Source organism: Physella acuta, unplaced genomic scaffold (genome assembly GCF_028476545.2).
Source record: "Physella acuta isolate Inbredline_101_S28 unplaced genomic scaffold, ASM2847654v3 ptg000017l, whole genome shotgun sequence".
NCBI classification, from domain to species: Eukaryota; Metazoa; Mollusca; class Gastropoda; family Physidae; genus Physella; species Physella acuta.
This window is the reverse complement of record NW_026731537.1, coordinates 2,738,823-2,753,159: the sequence shown is the minus strand read 5'-3', so window position 1 is coordinate 2,753,159 and position 14,337 is coordinate 2,738,823. Positions and strand designations below refer to the sequence as shown.

Here is a 14,337-nt window from a genome sequence, read left to right as displayed (position 1 = left end):
CTCAGTACCGTACATAAATCAATTTGTTATTACAGGCTATTGTAGATGAGGAACCGTAAAAAGTGTTGATATTAAATATCTATACCATGTAAAAGTTATTAAATATGTAAATGATATCAAATATGTTAAAGTAATAAAAATATGCAAATGTTATCAACTATGCAAATGCTATCAAATATGTCTGTCACTCATTTTGTTTTCCACCGTCTCTTCTCCGCCTAGCTATGTCATCCGACCGACTTTATTTTCCGGGTTATTAAAACAACGTACAGGTATTTGTCTAACCCCCTCTTTCCCCCCCCCCCCCCCCCCCCCCATCCTAGTGTACAAGAAGTGCTAATGACACTCGGGGAAAACAAACCAGAGGTTTTTAAAAACTACGTTTGGCTCTATGATCGTTAACTTATTGTATTAGCCCTCTTTTGTCGGCGGTAACGTGTAATTGGTATCGTTGAAGAGATGTGGGATCAACTCAGAATAATCAATCCCAGTTCTTCTTCCACAATAACACAACCAGGTATGATACTCTGCCATAACACAACCAGGTATGATACCCCACTATTAAAACCAGAAACACAAACAACCTTAGATAGAACAGCCCCACAATAAAATGATATTATCATTTTTGACACTACAACCCTCGTCCTAATTCCACTACACTGTGGTAACCCAATCTGTTGCACGAGTCCACCAGGCTACCACAACGTGTTGACAGAGATGCCCTTTCACGTACCGTGTCTGACACTACAGATCATAGTCACACAATAAACGAACAGCTTTAAACAGCCGCTCACCCTAATTACCACAAATAGGCGGCTTGCAAATGGCCACTGCTAGGACGATCGTGTACTCACCTAGTCAAACTAACAAGCAGAGTAATTAACCCGTCCATCGGAAATCGTTACGTCACCATATCGGTGGTGTTGATGGCGGTGAGAACCAGCAAGGGGAGACAATGGTCCCAGTCCAAATGGAGTTACCTCAAGAGAAAGGGGTAAAGCACGGCTATCCGTTTACACGTTGGGCGCCACATAGGTAGATGTAGCACCATATTAGGGAAGTATAGGGCCATGTAGGGGAAATGTAGCACCATATTAGGGAAGTATAGAGCAAGATAGGGGGATGTAGCATTACATTAGGGAAGTTATATCACCACATACGGGAAATGTAGCACCACATTAGGGAAGTGTAGCACCACATTAGGGAAGTGTAGAGCCACATGGGGGGTGTAGCATTACATTAGGGAAATGTAGCACAAGATAAGGGCAGTATAGCACCACATACGGGAAATGTAGCACCACACTAGGGAAGTAACACATACGAAAAATGTAGCAACATAGTGCATGTCCCAAATTTATTCCATCCCAGTACAAATACATAGCCCATTCTCCGTGTCCTCCATTTCAGACACCAGAGGCCCTATCTTCAAAGACGTGTCCATATTTTAAAATGTAAATGTAAAGATACCTCATTAAAAATTCGACACGTTATTTTGGCATGTGTAGAGCAGTCGTACAAAAGTACATCTAATAATATATCGAGTCCTTTCTGTCATACATACATCAACGCCAACGTATTTTAATGCACGTTAATCCTAGCGGATCACAGCATCGCTATACATAGACATGCAGGGGATGACAAAATACAATGCAGTGGATGACACCATTCAGTGGATGACACCATTCATTGGATGACACCATGCAGTGGGTGACACCATTTGGTTGATGACACCATTCAGTGGATGACACCATTTAGTGGATGACATCATGCAGTGGAATACACCATCCAGTAGACGACACCATTTAATGGATGACACCATTTAGTGGGTGACATCATGAAGTGGACGGCACCATCCAGTGGACGACACCATTTAATGGATGACACCCTGCAGTGGATGATACTATCCACATATTGACAAAAATAGGCCTCATGTTGACAAAACTAGGTCTCATGTTGACAAAACTAGGTCTCATGTTGACAAAACTAGGTCTCATGTTGACAAAACTAGGTCTCATGTTGACAAAACTAGGCCTCATGTTGACAAAACTAGGCCTCACGTTGACAAAAATAGGCCTCATGTTGACAAAACTAGGCCTCACGTTGACTTGACAAAACTAGGCTTCATGTTGACCAAACTAGGCTTCATGTTGACAAAACTAGGCCTTATGTTGACAAAACTAGGCCTCATGATGACAAAACTAGGCCTCTTGTTGACAAAACTAGGCCTCATGTTGACAAAACTAGGCCCCATGTTAACAAAACTAGGCCTCAAGTTGACAAAATTAGGCCTCATGTTGACAAAACTAGGCCCCATGTTGACAAAACTAGGCCTCAAGTTGACAAAATTAGGCCTCATGTTCACAAAACTAGGCTTCATGTTGACAAAACTAGGCCTTATGTTGACAAAACTAGGCCTCATGATGACAAAACTAGGCTTCATGTTGACAAAATTAGGCCTCATGTTGACAAAACTAGGCCTCATGATGACAAAACTAGGCTTCATGTTGACAAAATTAGGCCTCATGTTGACAAAACTAGGCCTCATGTTGACAAAACTAGGCCTCGTGTTGACAAAACTAGACCTCATGTTGACAAAACTAGGCCTCACGTTGACTTGACAAAACTAGGCTTCATGTTGACCAAACTAGGCTTCATGTTGACAAAACTAGGCCTTATGTTGACAAAACTAGGCCTCATGATGACAAAACTAGGCCTCTTGTTGACAAAACTAGGCCTCATGTTGACAAAACTAGGCCCCATGTTGACAAAACTAGGCCTCAAGTTGACAAAATTAGGCCTCATGTTGACAAAACTAGGCTTCATGTTGACAAAACTAGGCCTTATGTTGACAAAACTAGGCCTCATGATGACAAAACTAGGCTTCATGTTGACAAAATTAGGCCTCATGTTGACAAAACTAGGCCTCATGTTGACAAAACTAGGCCGCGTGTTGACAAAACTAGACCTCATGTTGACAAAACTAGGCCTCATGTTGACAAAACTAGGCCTCATGTTGACAAAACTAGGCCTCATGTTGACAAAACTAGGCTTCATGCTACAAGCATGTTATCGACCCCGCGATTCGGGGCACCATATTTGCATCACCACGTGACCACCCTGGACGGGACCAGCATCTAGTTATCATCCTTTGTCCCCAAATTCACCCCTCCCATGACGTAACACAGCAGTAGCCGGAAGCGAGGCGTGCATCCGCTATGCATGCTTGCACCTAATCTCTTGTTATCTTTGCCCGAGGCTAACGCGAGTTGTGTGACAGAGCGAAGACACACCTTTAGACCGTGCAGGTCTTGCTGGACCTGACACCAACACCGAGGATGCACTTTACCCAGGTGCGAATAAACTTAATGCTTCTGTTTAAACACTGACGACACATACAGACAGTATAGCAATACTAGAACTTGAAGACAGAATCCTAAGCCAAAACTACCTTTAATATTTTGGATTGTATTAGTTTGAGAATACATTTGTATGTAACTAGATCTAGAATAAAAGTATCAGTAAAGCATAAAGCTTTAAATCAAGGCGTGTTTTCTATGCAGTTTCCTTGATTTTACGACCATAAAACGACGAGGAATAATCGACACCAACAAATATACTTGGCGTTACGTAACAAGCATATTACTGTATTACATAATACTTTAGGAATCAAAAGTTAGTTGTAGTATTTAAATATTTATAAAATATACATTGCTTTTAAAATAACCTGCGAAACCAATAGGACAAAGTCTGTATTCTACAAGAAATAAAGGTTCATTTAAATATGAACATAAAATCTGTTCATATTGGTGAACGAGCAAATGTAAACAAACCGCGCAGGCACGTGAGATAAAAAAAAATTAGTACATACCATGGGGGTGAGTAGATGAAGCCGTCACCGCTGTACCCCGTCTAGTGAACACGTCCACACGTAACATCCAACCACAACACAGAGACGCGGCCCGCGGTAAACAGCGCGCGCCACTGTAAACACGCGCCTAGTGGCCGACTAAATATACCGTCCAATACAATGAATTAACTAACCGAAAGTTCAACGCGCCTTGCACGAGGCGATGGCGAGACAGGGGACGTTAGCGGACTCGAGGACAGCAGTTAGATAACCAAGTAGAAAAGCGGCACTTACTTTCTTGCAGCAGACATCTGTGGGCACCGAGGCGATCGCCGAATATACCAAGATGTGGTTTGCTATCAAGTAGGTCAGGGGAACCTTGACCTGAAAAAGGCGAATAAAGCAGATCTGTACGAGCACACAAAAGTAGATAATCTTTGGCTGACTTTTCTAAGGGGCGGGGCGTAACGGTGACACGAATTACATGCAAGATGGGTTACTGGTAGGGGCACGTAATTTAAAAAAAAAAGTGACCCACTTCTCATGTGGTGATTAACACATAGTCGTGTAATTAGGACAGTGCTAATGCTAACACACATTCCATCCTTTATCAAAACAAACAAACCCGTACAGAAAAAATAAAAATCTCCATTAAAAAAAAAAGTTGGAATAACAGCAGGGAAAACACAACACTGCGGATCCCTAAACAGGAGGGGAGGGGGGGGGGTTCTGACTTTGGAATTTTGTCCTTGAGGTTACATGGGAATGGGGGCGGGGAGGGATACTGCACGAGAACGTCACGTAACCTATAACAAAGGGCGACAACATTGTGTGCGCTTGTTACTTCCCTTGTTACTTCAATGAAACTTATCCTGCCTGGGAAAGTTTTTCATTCGAATTTGCTTTGAATAAGCAGCAAGATAAATATAGATAAATATAAAACTTTTACAACCTGCCATTATTTGTTGTGCCAAATTTAAAATACACGATATATATATATATATATATATATATATATATATATATATATATATATATATATATATATATATATATATATATATATATATATATATATATTATGTACATGTATAATGTTTAAACTTAAGTATTATAAATGAGGCTAGACTGCACCTGCTCTGTTTCTCACTCCTCCTCCACCCGCCCCACATTGACAACACAAAGACGCAATCAAACAAAAAATTAAAGAATATAAAAAATAATATAAAGCATAGCTACACATTTTTTTGTTCACAGCTAAGGAGAAAAAGATAATTAGATTTTAAAAAATGCAGCAGGTAGCTACGAACGCTAGGTGATTTAAACCATTTTCACTATAATAATGACAACATTAACCAAGTGATTTGTCGGCATAAGATATACATCATCTTCACTAGAATAATGACAGCATTTATCTCTGATTTAAAAAACCCAAGATGAACATGTATAGGAGTTATTGTTTTTAAGTCTCTTTTTATTAGCCCTGAAGTTCAAGCGATTAGCAGCTTATTTGCTACTTTAGATTTACTTTAAAATGCAATCGTTTAGTTATGTAGTGTGACTAATGCTGTAGGACACTAGAAATGGGTACTTAGAGTGTGAGCGGTCCAGACGGTACTCACAGGGCTAGACAAGATGAAACCTGCTACTGTCAGATTATAAAACACATCTCGACACACTACATAAAGGTTGAGAAGTCGCAGTACATACATCCTATTTGTATTGAACCATTTGCCTTTATTGAAACAATTGTTATATAAGGGCGTCAATAAATGACGTCACATCATAGGGTGATGGGGATACATAGATTAGGACATAGTGTGAGCTAAGGGAGGGGTGAGGGGTGTAGGGAGGCTTAAAAATAAGACAGATTATCTTTGGTAGTAATATAATAAATGGGGTGAAAACGAGGGATTATGGTGTGCTCGGATGGGGGGGGGGTGTGGAAACTGTGACGGCAGTTATGTGAAGTAGCCTGGCGTTTTGTGACGGACTGACGACAGAAGCTGGGAACATGTATCAACTTATATTGCGTACGTCATTTAAGGACCATCCTTTGTATTGAACAATTACAAGGCTCAGTTATTTTCCCCCACATATCAGCTTACCTCCCCTGAACGACCCAGCATGTAAACAATGAAGTTAGGGGAGACAACTCGTGGGAAAGAGGGACGACAACACCATGACGACGAGAGAATGCTCTAATTGAGCGAGAGATTTTACTTGTGTGGAACTGTCAGAGAGATGCTTGCACTCTAAGAAAATCTAGGTCTTACTTTTAAGTGAGGGGGGGGGGGGGGGGGTACTGTAGGGGTGCAATTACATTAGCTTAAAAAAAGCTGTAGATTATAAATGTATCTTCTAGATAAATATTACATTTATCAAAAATAAAATTCTAGCATTATAAGTCATAAATTAACGGGCTGGCTTAACGAAATAATCAATTTCATCTTCTCCAGGCCTTATCGCCCAAATCAGAGAAGAAAATGTAAATGTGTGTTACACTTTACTGTAAGTTATATGATCTACATAGACACACGGCTTTATCTGTATGAAATGTAACCACAGTTACGGTGACCTAAGCACGTTGACTGCTAATTGACGCTTGCAGTTGTTGAACTATACTGCATGTCAAGACAGGTTCGTCTGAGCATGGATCTCGTGACGTCAACAGTCGTGTAACAGTTTTCGGTCAACGAAGCGGGTTTCAAATTGTATGGACAGCTACACTACAGAACAGAACGGGTCTCAAATTGTATGGACTGTTACAGCATAGGACAGAAAGGGTCTGAAATTGTATGGAGAGCTACACTATAGGACGAAGCGGGTCTCAAATTGTGTGGACAGTTACAGTACAAGACAGAAATGGGTCTCAAATTGTGTGGACAGTTACAGTACAAGACAGAACGGGTCTCAAATTGTGTGGACAGTTACACTACACTACGGAGCGGGGATTGGTTCTTGAGAAAGTATACTGAAGGGGTGGGAGAAATGAGGTTACAGCACTCCACGCTGAGGTTGTTGACCCCTGCTCTGAATACCAGTGCCGGGTATTAAATTACCCGACTCCAGTTCTGAGGGTAATCTAACCTGATCTAGGCAATCTTTCCGACGTGATATCTGTTTCCCATTTTGAATGTCTAATGAATAAGTGGTAAGATTTTCACAACATCAATGGTTGAGGATGTGATTACCACAACTCCACAACGTACCAATGAGAATTACCGTGTGATAATTACCGCGTCAGATCACTCATCCACACATCACTCAAATTCTAAACGGTTTATCAAAACTAATTTTTAATCAAAAGGACTTAACTAAATCTTGATTTATCGAAAGTAGTTCATCATATTTTTTTTTTTAAATGTTTTACAAAACATCTGTTTAATCCTAAAATTTTAACTTGACAGAAAGATTTAATTATCACATATTCATTTATGTTTCTATTTCCATTTAAAAGCCAATACCCAGCCGATTCCGACAAAAAAAAAAAAACGGAAATCGAGAAATCCCGATATAAGAGGGCAGGGACAGGGGCACAGAGAGATCAGTACAGGCGCACTGGGCGGCTGGTACTGGAGAAGGCTGGCACAAGGGCATGGGGCAGCTAGTACAGGGGCACTCGGGCACGGAGCGACTGGCACAAGGGCATGGGGCGGCTAGTACAGGGGCACTCGGGCACGGAGCGACTAGTACATGGCAGCTAGTACTGGGGCACTGGGAGGTCCGGAGCGGCTGGCACAAGGGCATGGGGCGGCTAATACAGGGGCATTGGGGCACTGGGCGGCTGGTACACGGGGCACGGGGCGGCTGGTACACGGGGCACGGGGCGGCTAGTACAGGGGCACTCGGGCACAGAGCGACCAGTACATGGCGGCTAGTACTGGGGCACTGGGAGGTCCGGAGCGGATGGCACAAGAGCATGGGGCGGCTGGTATAGGAGACTACTCCAATCCCTCGTCCGAGGACGATAGCACATACAGCTTACGTTTTCATTTCTTGTTTAATACAATACCTAATATCTATTTAAATACAAATTAACAGATCTTTGTGTTTAAATACATCACACAATGGTTTTGTTTAAATACATAACCAAATTATTTAGTTGAAGTAAAAATTGGTTTCGTTTAAATAAATCTCAAACTTGCGTTGTTTAAATGCTTTTGCTAATTAATCAAAACGACTGAAATATCAGATCTAACCTTTGAAATAAAACCCACTTAATTTAGTTATTTAACCCAGTTAATTTAATTAATTGCAAAGAAGGCCAGTTGTTCTGAAACAATAAAGGGCACACGCATATAGTTAAACATTTAGTTGGTTTTAGGTACATGAACGTTTTGTGTTCAAACGAAAGCTCGTATCACACTTGTGCTGGGCACCCTCTGATCTGTCTAGTCAGTTTGTTCCAGAAGATGACATAGAAACCCACTGAAGTGGACGGCAAGGATACAAATACAACCAATCGATGAATAGAGATGTACTGCGTTCACATTTGATTTTTTTTTGTTTAAAAATCACGTGACTTCCCGTGTTAAGTAGGACAGGGCTGATCGATAGCCAATGTTTGCAAATGTGACTAAAAATAGAAGATTGTTGACATTTTAGTTCGCGTTTGTTTACAGTCTAATAAATCTCTAGTCTTGACCTTAACCAATGTTCTTCAAATGTTCACGCTAGACATTCCATAACTTTCTCTTCAAATGTTCATGCTAGACATTCCATAACTTTCTCTTCAAATGTTCATGCTAGACATTCCATAACTTTCTCTTCAAATGTTCATGCTAGACATTCCAGAACTTTCTCTTCAAATGTTCACGCTAGACATTCCATAACTTTCTCTTCAAATGTTCATGCTAGTCATTCCATAACTTTCTCTTCAAATGTTCACGCTAGACATTCCGCAACTCTCTTCAAATGTTCATGCTAGACATTCCATAACTTTCTCTTCAAATGTTCATGCTAGACATTCCGTAACTTTCTCTTCAAATGTTCATGCTAGACATTCCATAAATTTCTCTTCAAATGTTCATGCTAGACATTCCATAACTTTCTCTTCAAATGTTCATGCTAGACATTCCACCGATATTTCTTCCAATATGCCACATATTAGCTTCTCCCAATGTTCAGACCTTCCAGAACAGTCTCTTTACGTTTTAATGTTAGACACTAACCCACCCGGCAGATATTTTTTACTGTATTTTTTTCAACAGAACAAAATAGCATATGTTTACCTTTCAAAAACTTAAAGCTAGTCGAGTATGTAAGTAAGACTACCATAAAGCCACACAGCCTTAGCTCCACATACTTTAAACAACTACCATAAAGCCACACAGAGTTAGCTTCACAGTTCTCCACCAAAAGCACATACTTTAAACAACTAATGTGTAAATATTGACTAAGTACAAGCGTCAGTCTATTGACATGCGCGGGAAAACAAAAATTAAAACAGTGTAGCCTTGTCTTCTGCATATAAAACAGCCAGATATTACGACAGGCTCAGTGCGCATGTCAAAAAAGAACAAAATCTCATGTCCTGTATTGAGTGATGAGTTTTATGAATATCAAATGTTCTGACATTAGCGTTAAACCCTTGCATAGCTGGGGGTGAATAGCCCTACTGGGATCCCATCCCCGGGACTCAATCAAACCGATAAGGCTTGTGGACAATCACCCCCCCCCCCCTCGTCGTCCAGCAGATCATCAGCTGGGGCTTGCATCGCTGGGTCAGCGCGACCTGTACGCGAGTGCAGACCGGGTCTAGGGCTGGCAAAACACGCGCACCCCCGAACGTTGGTCCACAAACTAAAGTACGCACCCCACCGACCAATCGATGAGACGCCTGCTCCTTCCTGTCTCCACCCCACACCCACCCCTACCCTTAACAAATATTTAAAGCTTTAACCTTTTTTTTTTACGTTGCTATGATATTTTATTATGTGGAAGGTTTTAATTTAAAACTGAACCCTTTTTAATGAAATATATTTTTGTGTCATTTAGATTGCATTGAATTTTTAAAAGTATATGTGTGAGATATCAGCGAGCCCATAAAATATTAAAACTAGGAACCGAGATCCACACTAACACACAACCAAGGGGATCCCAAAAGTAAAGAGAAGTCTGAACATGTGGAGACAAAAAAAAAATAATGACGCTATCACGTCTGTAAAAAAAACCAGTTACAGACGTATAAACGTAATTTCCCATGAGCGCTAGGCATGTCGGGTAATAAACACAAGCTAAGGAGATAACCAAACACAGGGTCAGGGTGCCTTGTGGGCAGGTACCAGAGGAGCTGAGAAAATAGCACTGCATCTTATGCTACTGGTGAGAAAATAGCACTGCATCTTATGCTACTGGTGAGAAAATAGCACTGTATCTTGTGCTACTTGTGAGAAAATAGCACTGTATCTTGTGCTACTGGTGAGAAAATAGCAATGAGGCTCATGCTACTTTGTCAACTGACCACAGCGGTATGCATAAAACATTGTATGCCTGACGTCCAGTACAACAAATTGATTGTCTGACGTCCAGTACAATAAATTGTATGCCAGACGTCCAGTACAACAAATTGTATGCCTGACGTCCAGTACAACAAATTGTATGCCTGACGTCCAGTACAACAAATTGTATGCCTGACGTCCAGTACAACAAATTGTATGCCAGACGTCCAGTACAACAAATTGTATGCCTGACGTCCAGTACAACAAATTGTATGCCTGACGTCCAGTACAACAAATTGTATGCCTGACGTCCAGTACAACAAATTGTTAGCCTGACGTCCAGTACAACAAATTGTATGCCTGACGTCCAGTACAACAAATTGTATGCCAGACGTCCAGTACAACAAATTGTATGCCTGACGTCCAGTACAACAAATTGTATGCCTGACGTCCAGTACAACAAATTGTATGCCTGACGTTCAGTATAACCAATTGTATGCCTGGCGTCCAGTACAACAAATTGTATGCCTGACGTCCAGTACATCGAATCACATGACTGGCGGCTCCAGTTCCTATATTTACCAAACATGTCGTAAAAAATGTAAGTCCAGGTCGAACGATGAAAGTAGGGGGCTAAGGTTCGACCTTCAGCAGTGTTTCTCAAACCGTGTCCACGGGGCCATGATGACAGTACTGCTCCAGTTACCTACAGTGTCCGACACAAATATCCCAACATATGTCCACGAAATACAACACAGTGACATACTGAAGCATTTGTTTAGCCACAATCCATCAGTTTATAACACTAAAACCTGAGGGTTTTGTTTGCCACTGTGAGGACCGCTGTACTTTTAAGATTCTCGTTTTTCTAGTTGGGCTCACAGATAAATACACGTAGAAAGAACTGACTTCACCTTTTAGACGTAATCACGCCATGTAGGTTTTAAAGGTTGAAATAATCAACTCTATATTTAGTAACAGAGTTACAGGTTTAAGATAGCTGCTTTCTGGGTTTTTCCCTCTTTTTTTGATGTACAAGTATAGACGCGATTTTGTGGTGGTGATTGTTTAAGACGTGAGGCCAAGGGTAAACCTAAGGCATCAATCTCAGACAGAAGAGCACTATGAAAATGCAATGAATGATGAAAAAAAAAATAGTGCAGCCATCAACGCTATCGAGTGAAACTTAGTTGAGATAAAAGAAAGTAGAAGAGAGATAGTGGAAAGATTCGGTTACTGTCGGGAACTTGGGCTGGATTTATCATTTGGAAAATGGGGGCGGGGGAGGGGGGGATAGAGAAGGGGGTCTATTAAAACTGCTAACTTTGTGGGCTGGTTTTATTATTTGTGTGTGTGCGGGCTGGTTTTATTATATGAGTGGGCTGGTTTTATCATATGAGTGGGCTGGTTTTATCATATGAGTGGGCTGGTTTTATCATATGAGTGGGCTGGTTTTATCATATGAGTGGGCTGGTTTTATCATATGAGTGGGCTGGTTTTATCATATGAGTGGGCTGGTTTTATCTGGTTTTATCATATGAGTGGGCTGGTTTTATCATATGAGTGGGCTGGTTTTATCATATGAGTGGGCTGGTTTTATCTGGTTTTATCATATGAGTGGGCTGGTTTTATCATATGAGTGGGCTGGTTTTATCTGGTTTTATCATATGAGTGGGCTGGTTTTATCATATGAGTGGGCTGGTCTTAACAAATGAGTGGGCTGGTTTTATCATATGAGTGGGCTGGTTTTATCATTCGTGTGGGCTGGTCTTAACAAATGAGTGGGCTGGTTTTATCATATGAGTGGGCTGGTTTTATCATTCGTGTGGGCTGGTCTTAACAAATGAGTGGGCTGGTTTTATCATATGAGTGGGCTGGTTTTATCATTCGTGTGGGCTGGTCTTAACAAATGAGTGGGCTGGTTTTATCATATGAGTTGGCTGGTCTTAACAAATGAGTGGGCTGGTTTTATCATATGAGTGGGCTGGTTTTATCATTCGTGTGGGCTGGTCTTAACAAATGAGTGGGCTGGTTTTATCATGAGTGGGCTGGTTTTATCATTCGTGTGGGCTGGTCTTAACAAATGAGTGGGCTGGTTTTATCATATGAGTGGGCTGGTTTTATCATTCGTGTGGGCTGGTCTTAACAAATGAGTGGGCTGGTTTTATCAAATGAGTGGGCTGGTTTTATCATTCGTCTGGGCTGACTTTATCATTTGAGTTGGCTCGTTTTATCATTTGAGTGGTGACAATATTCAAGCCTCCTAATGTAAGCTCGGGTTTCAGCACTCATAATGAAGCCTCGATAATAAACAATCTCCCCCCCCCCCCCCACACACACACAATCAGCGACCTTGGCATGACTGACCCTAGCATCTACGCCGGTCAGGTAGGATTTCAACTACGTTCACTCAAATACTAGTCAAGAAAACAGAGAACTAGACCTTTGTTAACCAAAAACCTGTAATTTCTTTACTTTGTACAACGTAAATATCAGTCATTTTGATCAATTAGTTATCAGTATCAGTCTTTCCGTTTCATAAAACATCGATTATAAAACCGTCATTTCGTTAAATAAGTCTTTTTTTGGAAACAAAGAAAAACCAAGTCATTATGTTAAATCGGTCATTTCTTTAAAACCACAAAAAAGTCATTTCGTTATCTTGAAGCCGTTGATCAAACAGCGGGCAAGAAAGAATAAAAAAAAAAAAAATTTTCATCCTTTCCAGGAGAATCTTCTCGCACTTCTCACATCAGACATGCAAACAGGTCAGGTTTCCTTTGTACTGTAGCGCCTCCCATCTGTTTTTCTTCTGTCGCTTGTGTTTTCTACATTCAAATCCGGCTATTTCCATCTCCTCATTAAGACCTCAACACAAGAGGCGAACATTTTCTATACTTTGATGAACACTGTTTGATTCAAATGTTCGCCATTCAATCCCATTGGCTGACATCTGTGTACTCGTCTGAATTTTGACATTCTTTTCTCAACAACTTTTTCGAGGCTTCAATCAATAGACGGAAAGGGAAACAACCGCTCACAAATTACCAGCAAACAATAACTAAAAGAGCGAATGAACAAACGATATAATCACACAGGAACAAGCAACATCTCACTTTGTGTAAAACTTAGTTCGTCACACAATTTTATATGGTACAGTAAAAAATAAAATAAAAGGGTTTTTTGTTTTTGTTTGTTTTTGTGCATACAAATGGAAGAAATTATAACTGCTCCGCTCAAGGCCAGGAAGATAAAAATATCAGACAAGACAGCTGTTTTTTAAAAGCTTGTTTTCATTCAACAATATTTTTATGTCATATTCCGATAATAAAAGCGCCAAACTCGATCTTTTCGGCACGTTTAGCGTGTGATTTCATTAAGATCTGTAAACTTTGTAAGGTTTTGGTCTATTAAACATCTGTGACGGTCCAAAAAAATAATTTAGATGAAAAATGGAAATAGGACAGAAATATTTTTTTATATAAATTAAACACCAACAATTCTGTTATGATTTTAAAAAAGGATCCTGAAAATAAACGGGTGGCAAAAATTAAATAACTCTTGTCATTTGGGGTTAGTCTATGTCTAATCAGGTAACATGATGTTTAAGCAGTTTCTGGCATGGTCTTTAGCTTCAAGACGTTTTCCATTACATACAGTCAACTCTTCCTCTAGACAGCAGATGGGTCGCAGATTTTAAGTCTGATATTTTATGTATGTATGTATGTACACATACACACTCCCTGTAGATAGAAGTTCTTCTTCTTCTTCTTCTTCTTCGTTCTTAATTATTAGTGTTGAAGGGGATCGAGATTTATCTGCCAGTGGGTTTGAACTCGAGACTTTGTTCGAATTTATCAACCATGAACTTTTTTGCCGACTCGACCACGCCTCCAACACAATTAAGCGTTACGTGTCAACTGGTTATGCGCCATTGAGGCCATTGACTCCGATTTCAGCCTGCTTTTCTTTTTGGATTTGCTTCCATAGCCTTTGTCCAACCAAGAACAAACTACAAGGCAGCAGTTGTTTAATTTTGGAGTTGTC

The 14,337-nt window shown here is 40.5% G+C and overlaps 1 protein-coding gene across 1 annotated transcript in view; it reads right to left on the bottom strand.

Annotated features, from left to right (window-relative positions):
* LOC131938081 (gem-associated protein 5) overlaps positions 1 to 14,337 on the bottom strand; it is a 90,462-nt gene that overhangs the window by 26,163 nt on the left and 49,962 nt on the right. The window contains exon 21 of the mRNA XM_059295980.1: positions 4,142 to 4,231. Coding sequence (XP_059151963.1) covers positions 4,142 to 4,231 — 90 coding nt within the window. The remainder of the gene's footprint in view (positions 1 to 4,141; positions 4,232 to 14,337) is intronic.